This window comes from Triticum dicoccoides, chromosome 5B (assembly GCF_002162155.2).
Source record: "Triticum dicoccoides isolate Atlit2015 ecotype Zavitan chromosome 5B, WEW_v2.0, whole genome shotgun sequence".
Lineage (NCBI taxonomy): Eukaryota > Viridiplantae > Streptophyta > Magnoliopsida > Poales > Poaceae > Triticum > Triticum dicoccoides.
The window spans coordinates 518,541,226-518,563,959 of NC_041389.1; the positions used below are offsets into that span (position 1 = coordinate 518,541,226).

The following is a 22,734-nucleotide window of genomic DNA, read 5'->3' on the forward strand; positions in this document are numbered from 1 at the left end:
CCTCGCCGCCGCCGCCGTCGCCCTCGCCGGCCGCCCCCGTTGTGAGCCGCCGCGCCGTCGAGGCTCTGTGTCCAGTGCTTTTTTTTCATACATACATGTGTATTTTTTTGTTCATTGCATTTTTTTCATATATATAATTAATGTATATATGTATGTGGTAGCTATATGATGAATGGATGTGGCTATGTATGTATGAATATAATGTTCATAGCATTTTTTTGTTTATATATGTTTTTTCATATATGTATTAATTTTTTATTTAGGTTGTTAGTAGATATCGATTTTAGGTTAGTGCATTTTAATTAGGTTAGTGTAGAGGAAAAAGTAAAATAAGGAAAATGAAGAAAAGAGGAAGAAGGAAGAAGGAAGAAGAAGAAGAAAAAGAATGAGAGGAAAAAGAAAAATAAGAAGAGAAGAAAGGAGAAGAAGAGGAGAGGAAAAGAAGAGGAGAAATAAATAAGAAGAAGAAAAAAGAAGAAAAAGAAGAGGAGAAGAAGAAAGGAATAGAGGAGAAGAAGAAAAAATAGAAAAAAAGTTTTATTTTTTCTTCTTGTCCTCTATTCCTTTCTTCTTCTTCTTCCTTCTTCCTTCTTCCTCTTTTCTTCCTTTTCCTTAATTATTTTCCTTTCTCGAGGGAGAAGAAGAAAAAGAAGAGGAGAAGAAGAAAGAAAGGAATAGAGGAGAAATAAATAAGAAGAACAAAAAAGAAGAAAAGGAAGAGGAGAAGAAGAAAGGAATAGAGGAGAAGAAGAAAAAATAGAAAAATTCTATTTTTTCTTCTTCTCCTGTATTCCTTTCTTCTTCTCCTCTTTTTTTTCTTCTTTTTTTCTTCGATCTTCTCCTCTATTCCTTTCTTCTTCTCCTCTTTTTATTTCTTCTTCGTTTTCTTATGTTTTATTAGGTCTGTCGCCGTCAGGCTGCTCGCCTTCGCCCTCGTCGCCCCCTCGAGATAACTTCGACATGAGGGGCGGTCGATATATATACCCCCTCTCGACCGTGATAACCTATACAACGGCAGCACCCCCCTCGGCCCTCTCGCTCGACCAAAACTCTCGAGGCCACCCAAATTTACCAAGTTAAAAGAGCGTTGTTATTGAGGCCACCCCAAACCCTTGAAGCGTTGTGTCGAGGCGATCCCAAACCCTAGAGAAGCAGCGTCGATGCCACTAACATGATTCCTTATTGTGATTAGCTAGCTAGTTCTACGTTTGCCACTAATATATATCCATCTGTACCATGTTTGAATAATAATTGACATGTTGTAAATATTTGCAGAAACTATGGAGCACTACCGAGACGAAGCAACATAAGCGATGTTGGGGGAGATGATCGCAGAAGGAACTGATGTCATTGCGTCATTTTTCAACGACGTCGTTGGTCAGGAAGGACTGGGTGAAGAAGAGGGCTATGTTCATGATGGCTCCGGCCCATTAATGCCGGTACAAGAAGAGGGCTATGTTCATGATGGCTCCGGTGATGACCCAATGGAGGTACAAGAAGGAGACCGTGCTGACTGCTCCGGTGACCGAACCGAGTCCGGCCAGGTATATATATATATATATATATATATATATATATATATATATATATATATTAGTTAAGCCCGTGCTGACTAGTTAATTGATGCACTCATTGTTTTGGTATATGTACACATATTAATTACTCTCGTCTTTCTTCCTTTTAATTTCTAGCCCTTCGGATCGAGCACAACTTCGGTAAGGAGACGAGGCCCGAAGAAAAAGTTGAGCTCGGATGAAAGGTTTGAGATCATAGAAATCGCGCCCGACGGCGAACCGATTGAACCCATCCGGACAAAGAACGCATTTTTGCTCAGTGCAGGGTTCTTGTTAGGGACAAGATCCCGATCAACATCCAGCAATGGTATAAGCCTAAGGACAACCATGAGGTGTCTTATGTCAATGATATGCAGAAAGAAGATCTTTGGACTCAGCTGAAGGCAAATTTCACCCTACCGCCAGAGGAGGATCCGGAGAAGCCAGTTAAAGAGCAATTAATCAAGTCTTGTGCTCTTAAGAAGATGGCAACCCTATTCAGGAGGTGGAGGAAAGAGTTGAACCATTTTGTCAGAAAAAAAGACACCAGAATTCATCGGCAAATATGAGAAGATCAAAGATCACTGGCCCGCATTTGTGGCCCACAAGACATCGGAAAAGAGTAAGAAGATGTCAGCGACGAACAAGCAAAATGCTGCGAAGAAGAAGCTTCACCATCGCACGGGGTCAGGTGGCTACCTCAAAGCCCGGCCTAAGTGGTCCAAGGAGGAGAATGATCTGCTTGAAAAAGGGATCGAACCAGAGACAATGAGATGGCCAGACCGTTGCCGGACTTGGTTCTTTGGGGCTGGCGGAACCTTGGACCATGTATCAGGGATGTGCTGTTGGACGGACGAGCAACTAGAACTACCAGTCAAGAACCTTCGACACTATATCAATGCAGCGCAGAAAGGGACGTTCGTACCAGACAGGGAGAAGGACGAGCTCACAATGGCCCTCGGGAATCTTGAGCACCCTGGACGGACACGAGGCACGCCAGGCTCCATTTCGTGGAAGGTTGGTTTTCCGGACGCAGGGGGTTACAAAACCCACGAGAGGAGGAAGAAACTGGAGCAGGGCCAACTGCAGGCGCTGCATGAAAGGGTAATGGGGCTAGAGGAACGAGAAGAGGAGCGAGAAGCAGCAGATCGCAGCAAACGACCTGCCGAAGCTTCCCCCGAAGCTACCCCGCCATCTCAGTGGAGAAGCAGCGTGGTTTCCACAGAGCTGCTTCAGCTGGAGCATGTCTTGACGGCTCCTGCCAGCTATCCCGTGGATGCCATCACGGAGTCTCAACATTGCCACATTATGGCGCGATGGATGAATTTGAAGGTCAAGGTGGTTATTGGCTCTGTTTATCCTACTGGATCCGGAGCAACTTATCACTGCCGGCCGATTCCAGAAGGATATGCTAAGGTGATGGTGGATGAAATAACGGAGGGATTTGAGGACCTCCTGCTTGACCACCCTATCGGTGAAGGGGAGACTAGGCTGGGTTCTGCTCTGAAGACTCCATGCCTATGGCGGAAGGAGTTCATCAACCTTCCAAACTGGACGCCTCCTCCTCCTCCTCCTTCTCCGGCGAGTCAGGGCACTCCGCCTCCTCCACCGCCTCCTCCTCCGGTGAGTGACGATCAGGGCATGCGTGGCGGCACTCCGCCTCCTTCTCCGGCGCGTGGCGACACTCCGCCTCCTTTTTCGCCTGCGTCGGCGCTCCCGATCAGCCAGCAGCCTCCTCCTTCTCCGCCTCGCCAGCAAGGGCGGAAGAGACCCGCCGCCGCCCCGGCTGCTCCGGCGCGTCGTACTCCTTCTCCTCCGCCTCGTAAGCAAGCACGAAAGAAGATAGACGCCGCAGCCACTCCGTCTGCTCCGGCGTCTAGCAGCACAACCAGAGGCGGGAGGCAATACAGATACGGTCCACCTCTCAAGCCTCTAGAGAAGTTACCGTACGAGAGGACCGAGGAGGAAAACGATACGATTGTGCGGACCCATGTGAAGGAGTTCTTTGAAGGGGTGAAAGCAAAGAGACATCCACTTCCGGAGGAGAAGGTAGATTCGGTGAAAGCAAAGCGCACTATCGATGCCTTGAGGAAACCACCAAAGTCTCTGCCGAGAACCAACTATGAGCGCATTACTGAACAGACATATCTCCAAGCCCAACGGTCGGGAACTACTGTCAGTGCTAAAAGGTTCAAAGAACGAGCAAAGGGGAAAAATTGCCCAGCTCGGCGAACAAGCACAGCAATCATGCCCTCCCCGCTCAATGTGTCTAATGCTCCGGGGACGGTGGCCGGTTATGGCAATCTTGCAGACTACCTGCCTGACGATCAACTTCCTGATTTCTTGGAGGTGGACGAACACAGATACGAGTACGGGAAGCCTCTCATCAAAGATGAAAAATCTCTGACAACAATGATGCGAAGATTTCATAATTGGTACATGGAAACCTGCAGAGAGTCTGGGGGTACGAATGCTTTGTATCTGAATATTAAAAAGGAGCACGACCTCGTTGCAAATGATCTGTTGACTATTCCATTTGATGAGTTCTTCGCGTTCTTCAATCAAAAGGCCCTCGATAAACTAATGGTCTTCTGCTACTGTCTGTAAGTACTATTTCTGTCATTAAGTCTCTATATATAGCTCGGCTCTTTCATTTCATGTATTTATAATTAATTATCCTCAATATATTATGCAGATTGAAGATCGTCGAGTGCAAAAAACAAGAAATTTATGATATTGGGTTCATTAACACAAATATCATAGATGAATTTCTGGTTAAAAAGGTCGTCAAAGAGGCCGAGGACAACTTGCTACGATCGTTGATCAAAAATCAAAACAAAGATACCATACTCTTTCCTTACAACGGCAAGTGAGTGTTACTGTCGTGTGCATATTCAGTTTCCCTTATTACTCGAGCGAGGTTATAGTAATGTAATTGATGAGTTATGCATGTGTGCGCAGGTACCACTATGTTCTTCTGGAGATTAAGCTTGAGCGGGGACTAGTAACCGTCTTAGACTCGAGACGGAAAGATCCCAAAACCTATGCGGACATGACTGAATTGCTCAACAAGTAAGTTCAATCGATCATTATCGCACCATATCGGCAACTTTTTGTTCATTTCCTGATATCTCAAGTAATAATAATTATTTTCTTTGTCTTGCAGGGTTTGGAAACAGTTCATCGCAGAAGCTCCGGGACTGCCGAAGGAGCTGCGATATACATACCCGAAAGTAAGTACTACTGGCTAGCTAGTTGCGCGCATCTCCCGTTGATTCTATAGCTATACTTTCATCAATGCCATTTATAATGCTTCATTATCAGTTTGATTGACCTCTATTTCTCGTAAAGTGCTTGTGGCAGGAACAAGGGAATGATTTCTGTGGATACTACGTGTGCGAGTTCATCCACAACACGACTTTGAAAAACAAGCGGGGCTACTCTAAAAGACAATATGAAGTGCGTAAGCAATAATATTCACAATTTCATTTTATTACACCATCATTTCTGTTGAGTTTCATTCATATATATGTATTAATTAACCCCCTTCTTCAAATTAGACGTGGCAGATGCGGAATGAACTCCTAGAACCAGATCGCATGAAAGCAATTCAAGAGGAATTGGCGAGATTCTTTCTTGACCACGTCATCAATAAAGCGGGAGAATACCATGTGCAAATTGATTTCAATTGCTAGGGGATTGTAATTAAGAGATCTTATACATTTGTACATGTATGTAGCCAGTAGCGTCGGATACATGATATACGAAAACTTGTTGTTCGACCAATCTCTCGGAGAAGGAGAGGTCGATCGATCACTTCTCTCGGTATGCATGACGAACTTCTGTACTCAATAGTTCTCTCGATCACTTATGTATATATAGTACGTAGCGTCGACCAAGTACGGACATAAGAAAGGACACTTCTCTATATTAATTAGCTAGCTAACACAATATATGAAACACCTAAATTAACCCCCCAAAACCCCCAACCCCCCTTCTTTAAAAAAAACAAAAACCCCAACCACTGGAATGCTGACGCGTGGATGCCTTTTGGTTCCGGTTGGTACCACCAACCGGGACCAAAGGCCCCCTGACTGGGCTCGGCGCACAGGGCCACGTGGTGGCACATTGGTCCCGGTTCGTGTTTGAACCGGGACTAATGGGTGGAGGTATTAGTAACGACCCATTAGTCCCGGTTCATGAACCGGGACTAAAGGCCCTTACGAATCGGGACTATTAGGTGTTTTTCTACTAGTGATGGGGTAGGGTTGTCAATGAGAGGAGGCAATGTTCCCGCCCGGGATGGATCGTTTCCTGTTGTGCCAAACAGGTCGAGGGTTGATATTAACCAGGATGAGAGAGGTTAGGATACAGACTTCAGGGATTTAGGGGTTGTTTGGATTGTGACTACATTTGCCATATATTGCCAGGGCCGTACCTGAGAAAAGGGAGGCCCGGTGCGAAATCAAATTATGGGCCCTTGGCATTTTTTCATTTTCTTAACTTTTCCATGTCATGCTCATAGTTCCTTTTTTTGACATCATGACTCGTAGTTCCTAATTCTTCCGAAGAAACTGAAGAAGGTAAAACTAAGAGACAAACATCCAATGTTAAAAATTGGACATATACAGATAAAGAGGATTGAAGCTACCTTAGTCTTCAATTGCAGTCAGGCTCCAATTGATGCTGATGCACATAAGTTGCAGTGCTGGCAACAGGCAGCTAAGTGGTCGAGAGAAACACTGATATGCAACCCTACCGATTTGAGATCTGAGAAGAATAGAACACAAATAAAAAAATGGGGATTGAGAGTGGAACGTTACCTATTGGAAGTTCATCGCAATGGGTTATTTGTGGAAATAGCATAGAATTAGCAGATGGGTATTGGTAGTGGAACGTTACCTATTGGAAGTTCATCGCAATGGATTATCTTGTGGTAAATCTGAAAAAAAAGAAGATGGGGGATTCAGAGTGGAACCTTAGCAAGGAAATAATGTTGATGAGGATTTAGGAATTAGGAGTAAACTAAGGATCAAGGAGTGAAGATTGATGAGGAGTAAGAAGCCGAAGAGTAGATAGAGAACCATGCGTGAGAACCTCATTTTTTTATGGAAAAAGGAGCCATGCATTGAGGAGAGGCTGGATAATTTCTTCATGCAGGTTCCCATGTAGTAGTATTGGCTGAGTTAATTAAGCGCCAGGTTCCCATGCGCGAGGAGAGGCTAGTACGTTCCTGCCTTGATTATTTCAACCGTCCATGGTAATAAGTGTACTTACCTCCTACTAACCCCAGCAATTAACTAATACTCTCGCTGATTTGGGGGCCTTGCTGACTTTGGGGCCCTGTGCAGGCGCACACGCTGCACATGCGCCTGGTACGGGCCTGTATATTGCCATATGATTTTTGCCACACTTGCCACACTTTTTTTAATTGAGTTGCTCAAATTGTTAGCCACACTTTGGCTTGCTTAAGAAAATCTTACCATACTTTTTGTGTCTATGACATGTGAGATTTACTGCTCATAAAAATATTCTTGCTTTAGATGTGGTTAGAATCAAACACCTAAATAATTTTGATCAAACTTGTTTAAAATGAGGTGTAATAAAGTGCGGCAAGATGTGACTTGGAACAAACAGCCCGTTCGTTAGATGTGGGGAAGCAGCCGTGGATGTCCCTTTTTTTTCTCTCCCCGCGTCTCTCCTGCGTTGTGTTGCGGCGGACGGGGGCCCCACGGCGCGAGGCGACGGGAGCAGCGCCGCCACAGAAAGCAGCACGCGGCCGGGCCACCACACACACGCACGCACAGATCTCTGCCACTGACGGCCCGAGCGCCGTCCTCCGCCACAACTTCGCCATGGGCGCGCGCTAGCCCCGCCCTTCTTATCCCCGTTCCCCGACCACCTATGGCCGCTGCTGCCCCTCTCGTCCCATGGCACTCCTCGCGCTCCGCCTCGGCCACGGCAGCATCCTCCCCGCCCCGCCGCTCCGCCCCCAGCGCCAGCGCCAGCACCTCGTCGTCTCCTGCAGCGCCGTGAGCGACGGGGGCGCGGCGGTGGTGTGGTTCAAGCATGACCTCCGCCTCGACGACCACCCGGGCCTCGTCGCTGCCTGCGCCGAGCCCAGCCGCCCCGTCGTGCCCCTCTACGTCTTCGACAGCCGCATCCTCGCCGGTGAGTCGCTGCTCGGTTCTAGCGTCGAGGTGCCTGCGGTCGGGACGGGGTTGAGGAATGGGGATCGGTAGTGCACGGGGCGTGTTCGGTACAATGCCTTCACCGTATGGCGCTTGTGTGCTGGCGCGAATTCTCTGCCGTGTCGTCCTGCTTCACAGCTTCAGCAACATTGATGCGACAGCTAGTTTGCTTTTGACGCTTGGTTTAGTGGTTTTGTAGAAATGCAAAGCAAACAAACGCCAAATCACACCGGGCAAGGTCTCCCTTGTAAAATTGAACTGTCAGGTGTTGTCCTCGTTGCCATTAGCATGCTGGTGTAAGACGCAGTTTGCCATTTGCCATAGACACTATTAAATGGACAAACCAGTTCTTCCTTGTACCACATCGCAATTGTTGCTTCTCAGGATAGTGTGACTCCATTCGAATCCCCACATGTAGGTTAATGTTGCCAAATTGTGCATAACACCTGCCTGTCAGGCCAATAAGGTCTGAAGAATGAGACTTGGGTGCTGTAAACTAGGTCACCGATACTGTTTCTGCTTCTCCAATGATTGAATTATATACCTCTTAATGAACATGCGTAAGCAAACCCTGACTTGTCTAAAACATGGTTTAACAACATGAACCATTAAATGCTATTTGACAGTTGACATCTAATGGGTTTTTTAGCAGGCAGATTTCCTGCCGGCTTAGTTTCAAAAACATTTAGACTGTTGACATTCACATTGGTATCAACTCTTTAATACTTTACAGGTTACTCAGACACAAGGCTGGAACTTCTACTTTTTGCTTTGAAAGACCTTAAGTTGGCATTGAAGTCTCAACGGTCTGATCTGCTCATAGGCTTGGGAAATGCTGAAGATGCTGTTCTGAAACTCGCAAACGAGGTCGCTATGCAAGGTTCATGTTGAGAATTGAGGTTTAAGAGTATATGCATACCCTCCTAACACATCCGGATCTCCTGATTGCATGCATTGGTGGAGTATAACAGGTACAAGCGGGTGTCATTTATACAGAAGAGGAAGTTGAACACAGTGTGTGCAGTGTTTTAGCCAATGTTGAATCTTCTTTGTCTAATGGATCATTCACACGGGGAAACCCTCCTGAGATAAAGTTCTGGACTGCCCCATTGTATGATTATAAGGTAGTTAAAGTTTGATATCTCAGGTGTTGAACTCTCTTTATTATCATATAGCAAATTGATCATGTATGGCATGCTGAAGTGATCATTCCACCAGAGTTTGCGGCAACTGTCAACATCACGCAACCAATTTTTGAATGAGAAATTCTCGACAACTACAGCTCTCCCTGCCCCCACTCTTCCTACTCTAAATGTGGAGTTAGACACAGGTGCACTTCGATTCCATTCGTTTTGGCTGATAATTATATGTTTCCTTGAACATATCGGTGTGTCCATTTAGATATTACAACAGTTTCCTGTTCAGGTTCTCTACCCACACTTGAAGAACTAAAGGTATTCCTGAAAGAGAGCAGAATGGCACAAGATAATTGGGTTCCTATCAAGAGCACGTCAGCAAGATCTATGCTAAAAGCCGCCCTCATTCAGAGGAAGATTAAAAGTAATGTTTCCTTAAGTGACGGCGATGGAGGAAACATAGAAGATATCACCACAAGTGCTGGTGCATCAGGGAGGAAAATAGCTGGTTCAATGTTTGCATCGGAAAGTTCACTTGAAGTTAGAGGTGGAACGGATATTACTCTGGATGCTTTAGAAGCTTACCTGAAATACCTAGAAGGCACAGGAAAGGCTAGTTGGCAAGAGTATGTATCATGTCCTGTTGTTTTCATTTAATCAGATTCTTATTAGATGGTTTGTTCACTCGAAGCCAAAATTGCAGAATACATAGTTATCAACATTATTATTGTGGTTGTATTAAGAAAATGTTGCCTAGCACCCATTCCCAATGAAATGACTTCTTGTTTCAACCTGTTATTTATGCAATATAGTCTTAGCATTAGTATATATCATCATTATCCATTTCTGTTAACAGGTTTAATTATATTCTTTGTCCAGGTTGCATGATAAGGTGCGCTTTGCTGAAACCAGGGATGGTGCTTCGTTTCACACGTTATTTGGTAATGCAATTCAGCTTGGAGTCATATCTAGGAGGAGAGCTTACCAAGAAACTATTCAATATGAGAGAGATCGCAATGCTGGCTTTCTATCACCGTTTGGATACTCAACCCCTACAGTGACATCAGCAGTAGATGCTATCTGTTCATTGGAGGTAATTGATATATTCCCCAGTATTATTTTCAATATCCTGCCTTTTTCACCTCTTCTGGACTCCCCTAACAATCTATTTGTTCACATTAAAGTGGTACTGGCTCTTGGCATTGAAATCCCAAGTATCCATTGAGGAAAATTATCCTTTAAAGTTTTGGAGATGGAAGGGTTATCTTATACAGGTAAGTTGTATCTCTTCCAGTTCCACCCTCTCTTGTACATAGGCGGATGTACTCTGCTTCCAATGCATCAGCATCCATTACCAAGTATCAATTTTGGTAGGTTGCCCACCTAAATGAAAACAAGAGGTCGTGATTCATACTCTTATCCATGTTTGTATCACGACCTCTTGTTTTCATTTAGTTTTCAATAGAGTTGCCAAGCATGAGAGTATTACCTTATCCATGTTGGTGGGCAACATATAAAAGGAAACTAGTCTTGATATAGGATGGTGAAAAGCAGCAATCCTTGTCTGGACTGAATATTGATAAATCAGACAACAACTGTGGGTCAACAACAATTTTCAAAGATCACTGTAATTGTCCCACTTGCACTTGTATCCTTCCACAACTCACCATGATCTATATATACAATTAATTCTGGTCTAGCAGTTGAGATGTGAGTTACCATTGCCAATTTTACTTTATAAACGGACACCTATGCAGATGGGTAATAACACTCTACACTGTTAGAGTTATAATATAAGTCATGTACCCCTTTATATTTATCTCGTTGTATGAGGGGTTTCCTGCATATGTTCCACACCTGTACATGTATATATATATCGGTCTATGGCCTCATGGGAATACAAGTTGCATATTCCTAACATGGTATTAGAGCTAGGTCAATTTTTTGCACGCTGCAACTCGTGCTTTTGATCCGTCTGTTCGATCGAAGCAATCCGCTCGATCTCCTCTTCGTCTCTCGATCGAAGCAGGGGGCTCGTCCGCAGGAGCCCCCGATCTCCTCTTCAGCCAGCCGCTAGCAGGGCTTCTGCTGCCGGCCCCGTCCCGATCGGGTGTCTTCCAGCCGCTCGGCAGCCGGCCCGTCCCGCTCCCGTCTAGCCGGCGCTCAGGAGCCCCCGATCTCCTACCCAGCCGCCCGTCCCGCTCTCGTCCAGCCGGCGCTCAGGGAGCTCGGCTGCTGGCCTGTCCCGCTCGGGCGCCACCCAGCCGCCCTTCCCGCAGGCGCCCAGGGCGTCAGATCGGCCCAGGGGGCTCGTCCTGCAGGCGCCCTTGATCTCCTCTCCCGCCGGCTCTCGCTGCTCCCGTAGCAGCGCCTGATTCCGATCCAGTCGTTCTCATCGGATCTAAAAAAAAAAAATGTCTGCTGCATCGGGTTATGTTGCTGTTCCTCGCTGTCCGGTGATCTTTGATGGTACTAACTACACCGAGTTCACTGGCTTCATGCGCATTCACATGCGTGGCATCCGTCTTTGGGGTGTTCTTTCTGGCGAGGTCTGTTGTCCGCCACGTCCAGTTCCTCCGGTGGCCCCTACCCCGCCAACTCCATCGGTTCTTCCTATGGATGCTAATCAGGCTGCCAAGGATGCGGCTAAGGTTGCTGATGAGGTTGCTGATCGTGCTTATGATGAGAGGGTTTTGGCTTATGAGGAGGCTCTTCAGTTGTATCATGGTGCTCTGTCTGCTTACACCCAGTGGCTTGATGATGATGCCCGTGCTGCAGCTGTTCTCACTGCTAGTGTTCTGCCTCAGTTTGCTTCTGAATTTCTGGGTCTTTCTACTGTCTTTGAGATGTGGACCCGTCTTCGTGAGCGCTATCAGCCCTCTGGTGATGCCTTATACCTCTCTGTGATCCGCCAGGAGCATGCTCTTCAGCAGGGTGACTCTACTGTTGATGACTTCTATGCACAGAGTTCTGCTATCTGGCGTCAGCTTGATTCTCTCCGTAGTGCTGGGTGTCGTACCTGCCCCTGTTGCCAGGCTGTCCAGGCCAATTTGGAGTTTCATCGCGTCTATGAGTTCTTGTCTCGGCTTCGTAAGGAGTTTGAGCCCCGGCGTGCTCAGTTGTTTGCTCGTGGCCGTATTTCTCTCATGGAGGCGCTTTCTGAGATTCGTGCAGAGGAGACTCGCTTACGTGGTGCTGGTTTGCTGGAGGTTCCCTCTGTGCTTGCTACTCGTGCTCCTCCGCCACCTGCTCCATCGACCACTTCTCGCTCGAGTGCTCCGCCGCTCTTGCCCACTCCTTCTGGAGGCTCCGGTCGCCCCCGTCCACACTGCGCCTATTGCAACAATGATGGTCATCTTGAGTCTCAGTGTTACACGAAGAAGAAACACCTGCGCAAGGCTCGATCATCATCTTCAGGGACTTCGTCGTCTACCTCGACAGCTTCAGCCATTGGTTTGACTGAGCAGGATATTCTGAGACTTAAGCGTTTGCTCGCGGCTTCAGGTTCTTCCTCGACGGGTACTGCCGGTTCTGTGACTGATGCTTCCCGCACTGAGCAATCACCCTCTACACAGTCAGGTACATCCCCATGGGTTCTGGACTCTGGAGCTTCTTTTCATATGTCTTCTCATTCCTCCACTTTGTCCTCTCTTCGATCACTGGATTCTCCTATTCATGTCTTCACTGCTGATGGTACTCCGCTTTCTGTTGCTAGTAGAGGCAATCTTACTACTCCTTCTTATTCTGTTCCTGATGTTGCTCATGTTCCTCGACTTACCATGAATTTGTTTTCTGCTGGTCAACTTACGGATTCTGGTTGTCGTGTCATCCTTGACGTTGACTCTTGTTCTGTTCAGGACCGTCACACGCACACTCTGGTTGGGGCTGGCCCTCGCCGCCGTGATTCTCAGGGTCTTTGGGAGTTGGACTGGCTTCATGTTCCTTCTGCTGCTACCACCATCGCCAGTTCTTCCGCTTCTGTTGCCTCTGTCACTGGTTCTTTCCAGCAGTGGCATCATCGACTTGGTCATCTGTGTGGTTCTCGGTTGTCTTCTTTAGTTCGTCGAGGCCTTCTGGGGTCTGTCTCAGGAGATGTCTCTTTAGAGTGTCAGGGTTGTCGTCTTGGTAAGCAGATTCAGTTACCATATTCACATAGTGAGTCCGTGTCTAAGCGTCCTTTCGATTTAGTCCATTCTGATGTATGGGGTCCGGCCCCTTTCGCTTCGCAAGGTGGTCATAAATACTATATTATTTTCATAGATGATTTCTCTCGTTACACATGGCTTTATTTCATGACTTCTCGTTCTGAGGTGTTGTCTATTTATAAGCGTTTTGCTGCCATGGTTCATACTCAGTTCTCTTCACCCATTCGTGTTTTTCGTGCTGACTCCGCTGGCGAGTATATCTCTAAGATGTTGCGTGGTGTTCTTGCTGAACACGGGACTCTCTCTCAATTCTCTTGTCCTGGTGCTCATGCTCAGAATGGTGTGGCTGAGCGAAAGCATCGACATCTTCTTGAGACGGCTCGTGCATTGATGATTGCTGCCTCTCTCCCGCCTCATTTTTGGGCTGAGGCCGTCTCCACATCCACCTATCTTATCAATATACAACCTTCCGCTGCTCTACAGGGTGGTGTTCCTTTCGAGCGACTTTTTGATCGTTCTCCCGATTATTCGCTGCTTCGCTTGTTTGGTTGTGTTTGCTATGTTCTTCTTTCCCCTCGCGAACGCACCAAACTGACTGCTCAGTCTGTTGAGTGCGTTTTCTTAGGCTACAGTGATGAGCATAAGGGCTATCGTTGTTGGGATCCTATTGGTCGTCGGATGCGTATCTCTCGAGATGTGACTTTTGACGAGTCTCGTCCTTTCTACCCACGCCCATCTTCCTCGACTTTTTCAGTGCAGGATATCTCTTTCCTCACTTTTCCTGACACACCTATCACCCTCGCGGACACTGTACCTCTCCGTTCCACTTCCTCTCCTTCTCCACATCTCGTTGACTTGCAGTCACCTTCCTCCCCGGTCTCCTCGTCTAGCTTGTCACCGGGTTCTCCACCTTCATCTCCCGTGACTTCCTCTCCCAGTTTCTCACCGGATTCTACACCTTCATCTCCGGTGACTTCTTCGTCGTCACCCCCTGATTCTACCTTGCCGATTCCTCCTTCTATTATTCCATCTCTTCCTCAACATTACACTCGTCGTCCACGACCAGTTGATGCCTCTGTGGATGGGTCGTCATCTTTCTCTCAGCCTACTTATGGTTTGCGTTCTCGTCCTCGTCCGCCTGTTGATCGCTTTGGATTTCGCACTGCTGGTGCTGCTGTTCTTGAGCCGACTTCTTACCGTCAGGCTGTTGTTCATCCTGAATGGCAGTTTGCGATGGCAGAGGAGATTGCTGCTCTTGAACGCACTGGTACTTGGGATCTTGTTTCTCTTCCTCCCGGAGTCCGTCCGATCACTTGTAAGTGGGTCTACAAGGTTAAGACTCGCTCCGATGGTTCTCTTGAGCGTCACAAAGCTCGTCTTGTGGCTCGTGGTTTTCAGCAGGAGCATGGTCGTGATTATGACGAGACTTTTGCTCCTGTGGCTCATATGACCACTGTTCGTACCCTTCTTGCCGTTGCCTCTGCACGCCACTGGTCTATATCTCAGCTTGATGTTAAGAATGCCTTTCTTAATGGTGAGCTGCGTGAGGAGGTGTACATGCAGCCACCACCTGGGTATTCTGTTCCTGATGGCATGGTATGTCGTCTTCGTCGCTCTCTCTATGGCCTTAAGCAAGCACCCCGCGCCTGGTTTGAGCGCTTTGCCTCTGTGATCACTGCTGCTGGTTTTTTAGCAAGTGCTCATGATCCCGCATTGTTTATTCACCTTTCTCCTCGTGGTCGGACTCTTCTTCTTCTTTATGTTGATGACATGATCATCACGGGGGATGATCCCGAGTATATTGCCTTTGTAAAGGCCCGTCTTAGTGAGCAGTTTCTTATGTCTGATCTTGGACCTCTTTGCTACTTTCTTGGGATTGAAGTCTCTTCGACCTCTGATGGCTTTTTTATATCCCAGGAAAAGTATATCCAGGATCTTCTTGCTCGTGCTGCTCTTACTGACGAGCGCATTGTTGAGACTCCTATGGAGCTCAATGTTCACCTCCGTGCTACTGATGGTGATCCTCTCCCTGATCCGACGCGTTATCGTCATCTAGTTGGCAGTCTTGTCTATCTAGCTGTCACTCGTCCGGACATCTCTTATCCGGTTCATATTCTGAGTCAGTTTGTCTCTGCCCCCACCTCGGTTCACTATAGTCATCTCCTTCGTATTCTTCGATATCTTCGAGGCACGATCTCTCACCGTCTATTCTTTCCTCGCTCCAGTTCTTTACAGCTCCAGGCCTATTCGGATGCTACGTGGGCTAGTGATCCTTCCGATCGCCGTTCACTTTCTGCTTACTGTGTTTTTCTTGGTGGTTCTCTCATTGCCTGGAAGACGAAGAAACAGCTTGCAGTTTCCCGTTCGAGTGCCGAGGCTGAGTTGCGAGCAATGGCTCTTTTGACGGCAGAGGTGACTTGGTTACGGTGGTTACTTCAGGATTTTGGTGTTTCTGTCACTACACCGACTCTGCTTCTATCTGACAGTACAGGTGCTATCAGCATTGCACGCGATCCTGTGAAGCATGAGCTCACCAAGCATATTGGTGTTGATGCTTTCTATGTGCGCGCTGCTGTGCAGGATGAGGTTATTGCTCTTCAGTATGTGCCTTCCGAGTTACAGTTGGCGGATTTCCTGACAAAGGCTCAGATTAGAGCACAACATGGCTTTTATCTCTCCAAACTCAGTGTTGTTCATCCACCATGAGTTTGAGGGGGGGTGTTAGAGTTATAATATAAGTCATGTACCCCTTTATATTTATCTCGTTGTATGAGGGGTTTCCTGCATATGTTCCACACCTGTACATGTATATATATATCGGTCTACGGCCTCATGGGAATACAAGTTGCATATTCCTAACATACACATCCCAAATTAGCATCACATAGACTAAGGATGCTTCTAAATGAAGTTAAAGCTTTTATTCATCAGTGCAGTACCTCTTTTCTCAAAGTCAGATTATTATTTTCTTTCAAAAGCTAATAAAAAAGTACATCTTGGTTCCCATCTGTTGGCTCTGTGTGATCACTGGGTCTTGGTGGAACCCTGCATTGTGTTAATTGATTATTGCAATTGTATGCAGTATATATCTAACATGGACTAGTTTTTTTCACACAAGCTTGTCTCATGGTGTTATCAATAGACTTAACACACAGCTTGATGATCCTTCTTCGATGAATATATACTTTTTACTTTTCAAATTTATTAGATTCTTTTCTTTATGCTTCTATAGCTTGTGCACATTCAGCATATCTTTTTTCTGCTTGGTCTTGCGGTTATGCAACTAAATTTATCGATGTACGCAATTTTGTTTAGATCGCTTCCTGGGATTTCATCATTTAATTTTTTATTGGCAGTATACATCTGTTGGCCATGAAGGTCCTGCAGTTCTTCTCGTGCATGGCTTTGGAGCTTCCTTGCAGCACTTTCGTGATAATATCAGCAACATTGCTGATGAAGGACACCGAGTTTGGGCAATTACCCTTCTTGGCTTTGGGAAATCAGAGAAACCAAATGTTGACTATTCAGAACTTCTGTGGTCAGAATTACTGAGGGACTTCATTGTTGATGTTGTGAGGGAGCCTGTTCATTTTGTAGGCAACTCTATTGGAGGTATGCTTTGACATACTAATCTTTCAACATTGCTCGGTGACGGGCAATAAGCCAAAAACAACTTCGTTTGGAATAATCTTAATTTAATCATTTTCTTGCTGTAATATTCTCAGGTTATATCTGCGCTATTGCTGCTGGCTTATGGCCTTCCCTTGCAAATTCTCTTGTTCTTCTGAACTCAGCTGGTTCAGTTGTTCCAAATTACTCCTTCATCCCACTGAGTAAAGTAAGGCAACGAGAATTCAATGGAATTACTTCGATTTAAATTATGTTTACTGATTCAATGCTGTACAATATTTATGGGTCAAAGATGTGAAGTGCTAGTTGCATCAGTTAAACATACCATATGTTTGCCATGAAAATTAAGAGCAAGCATATTTTTTATTGTATTAGTGTTTGAGATATTGAATATCTATGTGGGGTTGGGGGGTCTCATTCATTTTCATGTGTCTGCAAACTCACAACAACATAAAAAATATAAGTACCAGAACTCGGTAATATTGTTTGGTCCACATCGATGTCTTCTTGAATAGTAGATCAACATATTGTTAGCTGTTAAAAGCTCTATTGTGAAAATTAATTTTGGATGCAATGTTTGTTTCTTATTTTTGGTATGGAAGCATTCACAACTCTGGTGGCTAATATATTTCAGGTAAAAGTTTTAAGGTCCAAATATATATCATTGATACTTGTATTCAGCCATTATCCAAAGGGAATTATGACATGGAAGACATAAACAAAGAAAAGCATAATCTTTTATATTGGACTTTAACATCTGAGCTGCATTAGTTTTATATATTAATTTGATGCTATTATATGCGACACGTACAGGAAGGACGGACCTCATGGCTTTCAAGGTTGCAGGCACGCCTCCTTTTGCTCTTTTTGAGGTCAAGGGCAGGAGGCATTCTCAAGGGATACTATCCTACTGTATGTGTATCTTCAAATGTGCCAATTTTTTTTTTATATTCACATAGTACCTATTTGTTAATATTTACTAAGAAATACTGTCCTTCTCATTTGTAGAGAACTGAACGGGTTGACAAGCCACTCGTGGATGAGATTATAAGAGCTGTATCCTCAGATCACACAGTATATGTTTTACAGACTTAATTTTCACTTCGTGCACCGTATTCTGCATTTATTTCCTTAAGAAACAAATGCAGTCATATGACCCTGGTGCAACAACAGTTATCGAGAGCGTATTCAACTTCAATCTTTCAATTCCTCTTAATTTTCTATTCGATTCTTTTGGAGGGAACATCTTAGTTATTCAGGTATGTGCCTAACATCATCCACGGACATCGTATCTATTATACCAATACCTATGTAGTTGACTGTTGACATATGTGAGGCTAATTCTGTTACTATTTTCTTATTTTGAAAAAGGGAATAAAAGATCCGCTTATAAAATCCGAGTCATTCGTTTCCATGCTTAGAGAGCATTGCAGCAAGGTCCAAATTAGGGAGTTAAATGCAGGTGACTGAGAATCTTCTCCTTTCCCCTCTCCTCTCTATTTTGTGTTTGGCTTTGGTTCTCACAATAAAACACAACAGGTCATGCTCCGCATGATGAAGTTCCTGATGAAGTGAACTCCTTACTGTCTGAATGGATGAAAACGAACAAGACTGAACTTAAGCCAGCTTTGGAGAAGTCCAAGGCAATTTAGGTAACATTTCGTTTTCAGGGCACCCTTTCCGTCAGGCTGTTTGTATAATATCATCGCCTCGTCGGAGCCATTTGATAACACATGTATCCCATGTATTTCCAACAATTCTGTACAAAACATTACCTTACAGATATGGTTACCTCTTAGGTGACAAAAAGAACATGAGTTGCTAACGTTGTACAGAATCACATATGTACATCAGTTATTAGTTTTGTACCATCTTTTGGCAATTTCAATCAAAAGGAAAAAAACTAGCATCAGTGTTTTTCTTAGGCATAGCAACTTGACAGAATGTGACATGCAATTTGCACTCGCAACGAACTTACTAGTGGTTCCTAAAGTTGCTTTTGATCATCGTATGGATCTGGACCAGAGAATCAACCTTGAACCCCACAGTGCGAGTAATGTCCAACCTAATCATACATGCTTTTGATCTCATTGTGCAAGTTATGTCTAGTCATAAATCATAAATACATCTGTACTTGCTTACTGCTTGCTTGCACTCCACTTATTTTATTTGGCATGGCGTGGATGTGGCCACTTGATGAATATGCATGCCAACTTATTGTACAGATTTTTGTTTCTTTTTCCTCTAACAAATTCCCACAAACCCGATTGTAATCACCTCACTGAACCATCCTCCAGGGAAATGAATTATTTTAACTTATGAAAGGAATCGGCTAGTGTTTTTGTTTCATGGTGGAGACTAGGGAATTCCATCTCCCAAGTGCTTGGCCTGGGTTCAAAACTTCAGTCAGGGAGGATCACAGTTGTCACAGGGTGCTTTCATCGAAGTGTGTATGATCATGTTTAAACGTCCTAAACTACTAATCAAGGAATCGCATCATCATTACTATTGTTATTGTAACTACATATTTTTATTTTTATCGTCGTCGTTGATATAATTGTTATATAATCATCATCATCCTTCATTTTTTTGTCCAGCTAATGTTATGTAGAACTGGTTTATGACTGACGCCTCCAGATGCATGCTTACAGTCTTCCATACTGAACAATCCTTCTTTGCTACAGAAAGGTGTCTTCCTCGGCAATGGACCATGGTTTCATCATGATGAGCATGCACTACGTCATTATTGCATTTATCGAGCTCCATTCAACGTAATATCGACCAATCGCTGGCGACATGCACCCTTTGGAAGATCATGCGATGCCCCTATCAGTTTGGTCGCCTTCTTTCTCCGTTGAGAAAGAACCGAGCATTAGCACTCCACGACAGCAACCTCTCCACTGTTCTTAGAGTCGAGAGTGATATCATGTCAGTCATGATACATGGTGTGATTAATCTGCCCTCTTTTTGCGTTGATGTGCAATCTTCAGTGATTTGCTTGGCCTTTTTCTCGAGACTGTGATTTGCTTGGCTTTGCTTTGCATTTCAAGGAATCTTGTACGTAGGTCCAGCATCAGCAGCACTTGATATATCCCTCTTAGTACGTACGATCTTGGTTCTTTTTACTTGAAGTTTTTTACGATATGGTATCCAGTTTACGGATTTGATTGCGACCTTATCTAATTACAGGCTAGTACGATAGTGTATGATGAGAAGGTCTTTTTATGATGAATCTACCAATAACATGTGCACATGAAACTAGGTAGGCACTGTCTTCTGATCCAAGTATTGAAAGGCTGAGGCATGAATGCTGAAGTGACACCTCAAAAACGTCGAAGGAGATGAGTATCTCATCATGTATTCCTACGCTTTAGTTGGTGGCCATCTGCAAAATCTTTGGGCAGGGCTCCCCATCAGTGAGGTTAAAACACAAAAGCAGCTGTGATTACGATCACCCAACCAACCCACCTTATCTATGTGTGCACAAGCTTTCGCCTTGTCTGGACAATCACCAAATCTGACAGCGACGCGACCAGCCCATGGCCTCCACTCCAAAAGATGGACGGATGTCAAGTTGCGGCAGCCTCGCGGATGACCTATTCCTTTCGGCAAGCTGTTCATGTCTCTTGACTAGCGGTCCATGGCCATAGCCTCCACTCCAAAAGATGTCAAGTTTCAGTCCTCGCAGCTCACCAATTCCTTTTGGCAGGCAGCTCATGTCTCCTGACGAAATTCCTGCCCCCTAATGATATGCCAAAGGGTGTATTGCGCACGCTTTGCTTATGGCTACATACTAGTTTGTACTCCCTCTGTTTCTAAATGTAGGTCCTTGTAGAAATTTTAATATGAACTACATACAAATGTATATAGACATATTTTAGAGTGTAGATTCACTCATTTTGCCCCCAATATCGGGGGTTGGATACGACATATGCCAACGGATGGCTTATCATGGTGGGGGCGAGTAGAACGTCGCCGGTGCCTGGAAGCGGGATAAGACGTAGACACGTACGCCAGCGAACTTTACCCAGGTTGGTGGCTCTCCGTGGAGATAATAACCCTACTCCTGCTCTGCGGGGTCTCCGCATGATCACTAAGGCACTAGTGCTACAAGTTGCTCCTTGAGCTATGTCTAGAGGTAGGAGAAGGCAAGGCTAGCTCTTTCCTCCTCTAGGTAACTGGCTAGTTCTATCAGGGTTGGAACCCTTTGCATGGGTGGCCTGAGGGGGTTTATATAGGCCTACCCCCCAGGGGTACAATGGTAATCCGCCCGGGTGCCGGGCCCGGTTGTCAGTGTCTTCAGCCTCCGGCTTCTCCGCCGACCGTTGGGGCCCGCCGGCTGGTTGGTGGCTGCTTACTGTAGTCGTGTCGTTGATGACGGGGGCTTGGTCATCCTAGTATGGCTACAGTCCCGCCGCCTGGTGGGAGGCCACTGTAGCCACACCTGGTCTTGTCAGCTTAATGGCATGCTTGCCTCGGGGCAAGGGACGACCGTCTGCTGGAGGCCGACCCCTTCTGAATCCGCCTGGTTGAGCTTTCGCCGTCTTCTACGGGGTCACTGCCCGATAGGGCCAGCCACCGGCAGGCCGTACCGACAGGCCGTCGTGGGGAACAGGACTCCGCCTGCTCGGAGCAACGTCAGGGGAGACACGACACAGTGCCCCGTCGTGCGGAGATCTCTGCTTGTACGGAGCACTGTAGCCACGCCTGTCCCGAGCATCGGAGGGGATGGGCTTCACTGTAGCCACGCTCTGTCTTGTACTCTTGATGGGGGGCTCGGCCGCACCGGAGTCGTGAGGTGGCCGCCTGCCTGACGCCGCCCTCTCTGGAGGCCGGCCAGCAGGAGTCGGTCACTCGGATCGCCGTAGGCTTGGGTCAGCCGCCCTCTGGCAGCCATCCGTTGAGCCAGCCGGCTCCCTGAGGGCGGAGCTTCAGCCTGGGGTCCAGCTAGGCGGAGCTGGCCCAAAGTCTTGATAAATCCAGGGACCCGGGTGAGCCTATCCGTGGCCCATTACTCCGACAGTAGTCCCCGAAGCCGGTGAGGCGTTGCGGTCGAGGGGCAGCGAAGTCTCAGCGGCTTCCCCTCCTCAACGGGCTCCGAGAAGATGTCAGTCCGCCACACAGCCAGCCGACTGTCGAGGCCGGCCTGGTCCGGGCGGAGCTTGTGTGATTGGGTTTTGAACTTCGAGGCGGGAAACAGGTAGCGTGCCTGCTAAGCTTCCCGGGCCGCCGCCCGCTACAAACGCGCCATGCGGCGCACGCCAGCCTGGTCAGCCTTCCATCCCACGCCCCTGACGGGACGTGACACTGGACCGGCCCCGCCACTACCGCGCCTCGGCAATCGGGCGGATCCGCTGCACCGAAGGGGACGGTTGCCATTCCCACGACCATTTATGGCGCGGTGAATGCGTGCGGTAAATGGGGGTCGTGGGGTCATGGGCGCAGTTAATCCGACGACCCGCGTCTCGCCCCCTCGGCTTCGTAGCCCGAGGGCTATAAGTAGGGAGATGGGAGAGGTGCGGCAAAGCTCTCGCGCCCTCTTCCACCCTTCTTCTTCTTCTGCTTTCTCCTCCATCGCTGCTGCCGTTGTTCTGCGCTGCTGCAGTGCTACTGCCGTCGTCCGTCGCCGATGCTCTTCTCCTCCCCACGCAGCCAGCGGGAAGCCATGGCGCGCGAGAGAGGCGGCGACTGGGATAGATCGACCGTGATCGAAGATCACATCTCCTTCCTCCGCGACATGCGGCGGATGCCCAGCGCGGCCTTCGTCAAGGCGCGGGTGCCGCCGAAAACAGAGATCTCGCCGGCGCCGCGGGGAGACGAGCGGGTCGTCTTCCGCTCGCATGTCCTCCACGGCTTCGGCCTCCCGGTGAGCGGTTTCTTCCGCTCCTTCCTCGACTTCTACCATCTTCAGCCTCACCACCTCACGCCCAACGCCGTGACTCTACTCTCCGCCTTTGTCATGGCGTGCGAGGGCTACATCGGCATCCTCCCCACAATCGAGCTGTGGGGAGCGTTCTTTTATGGGAAGCTCGGCACCTCCGCCAGGGAGACGACGGCCGAGTGTGGGGGCTTCGTCGCC

General features: G+C 46.9%; 2 protein-coding genes across 4 annotated transcripts; both read left to right on the forward strand.

The window, feature by feature from the left end:
- The first annotated feature begins 7,370 nt into the window (after positions 1–7,370).
- Positions 7,371–19,799, forward strand: LOC119311278. Of its 3 annotated transcripts, none has more exons than XM_037586922.1 (15): positions 7,371–7,724; positions 8,478–8,611; positions 8,716–8,868; positions 8,963–9,074; positions 9,170–9,506; positions 9,760–9,973; positions 10,065–10,154; positions 16,382–16,637; positions 16,751–16,863; positions 17,469–17,567; positions 17,664–17,711; positions 17,804–17,914; positions 18,027–18,117; positions 18,195–18,307; positions 18,953–19,295. In XM_037586922.1, the coding sequence occupies exons 1-14, from the start codon at positions 7,484–7,486 to the stop codon at positions 18,305–18,307; spliced, it is 2,112 nt and encodes a 703-aa protein (XP_037442819.1). In that variant the 5' UTR covers positions 7,371–7,483; the 3' UTR covers positions 18,953–19,295. The 3 variants fall into 3 exon arrangements, with proteins under 3 accessions (XP_037442819.1, XP_037442818.1, XP_037442817.1); XM_037586920.1 differs by lacking the exon at positions 18,953–19,295 and adding an exon at positions 19,340–19,799 and having other exon boundaries at positions 7,373–7,724; XM_037586921.1 differs by lacking the exon at positions 18,953–19,295 and having other exon boundaries at positions 7,372–7,724; positions 18,195–18,583.
- LOC119311279 lies at positions 11,083–12,931 on the forward strand. The gene is made up of 2 exons (XM_037586923.1): positions 11,083–12,459; positions 12,738–12,931. Exons 1-2 carry the CDS (start codon positions 11,295–11,297, stop codon positions 12,782–12,784), a joined length of 1,212 nt encoding a protein of 403 aa, XP_037442820.1. The 5' UTR covers positions 11,083–11,294; the 3' UTR covers positions 12,785–12,931.
- Positions 19,800–22,734: the final 2,935 nt, after the last annotated feature.

Coding starts and splice junctions, on each gene's coding strand:
- LOC119311278 (XM_037586922.1), top strand. CDS start 7,484: ATGGCACTCCTCGCGCTCCGCCTCGGCCACGGCAGCATCCTCCCCGCC. Junction 7,725..8,477: donor CGACAGCCGCATCCTCGCCG/GTGAGTCGCTGC, acceptor AATACTTTACAG/GTTACTCAGACACAAGGCTG. Junction 16,638..16,750: donor TGTAGGCAACTCTATTGGAG/GTATGCTTTGAC, acceptor TAATATTCTCAG/GTTATATCTGCGCTATTGCT.
- LOC119311279 (XM_037586923.1), top strand. CDS start 11,295: ATGTCTGCTGCATCGGGTTATGTTGCTGTTCCTCGCTGTCCGGTGATC. Junction 12,460..12,737: donor ATCACCCTCTACACAGTCAG/GTACATCCCCAT, acceptor TGTTCTGTTCAG/GACCGTCACACGCACACTCT.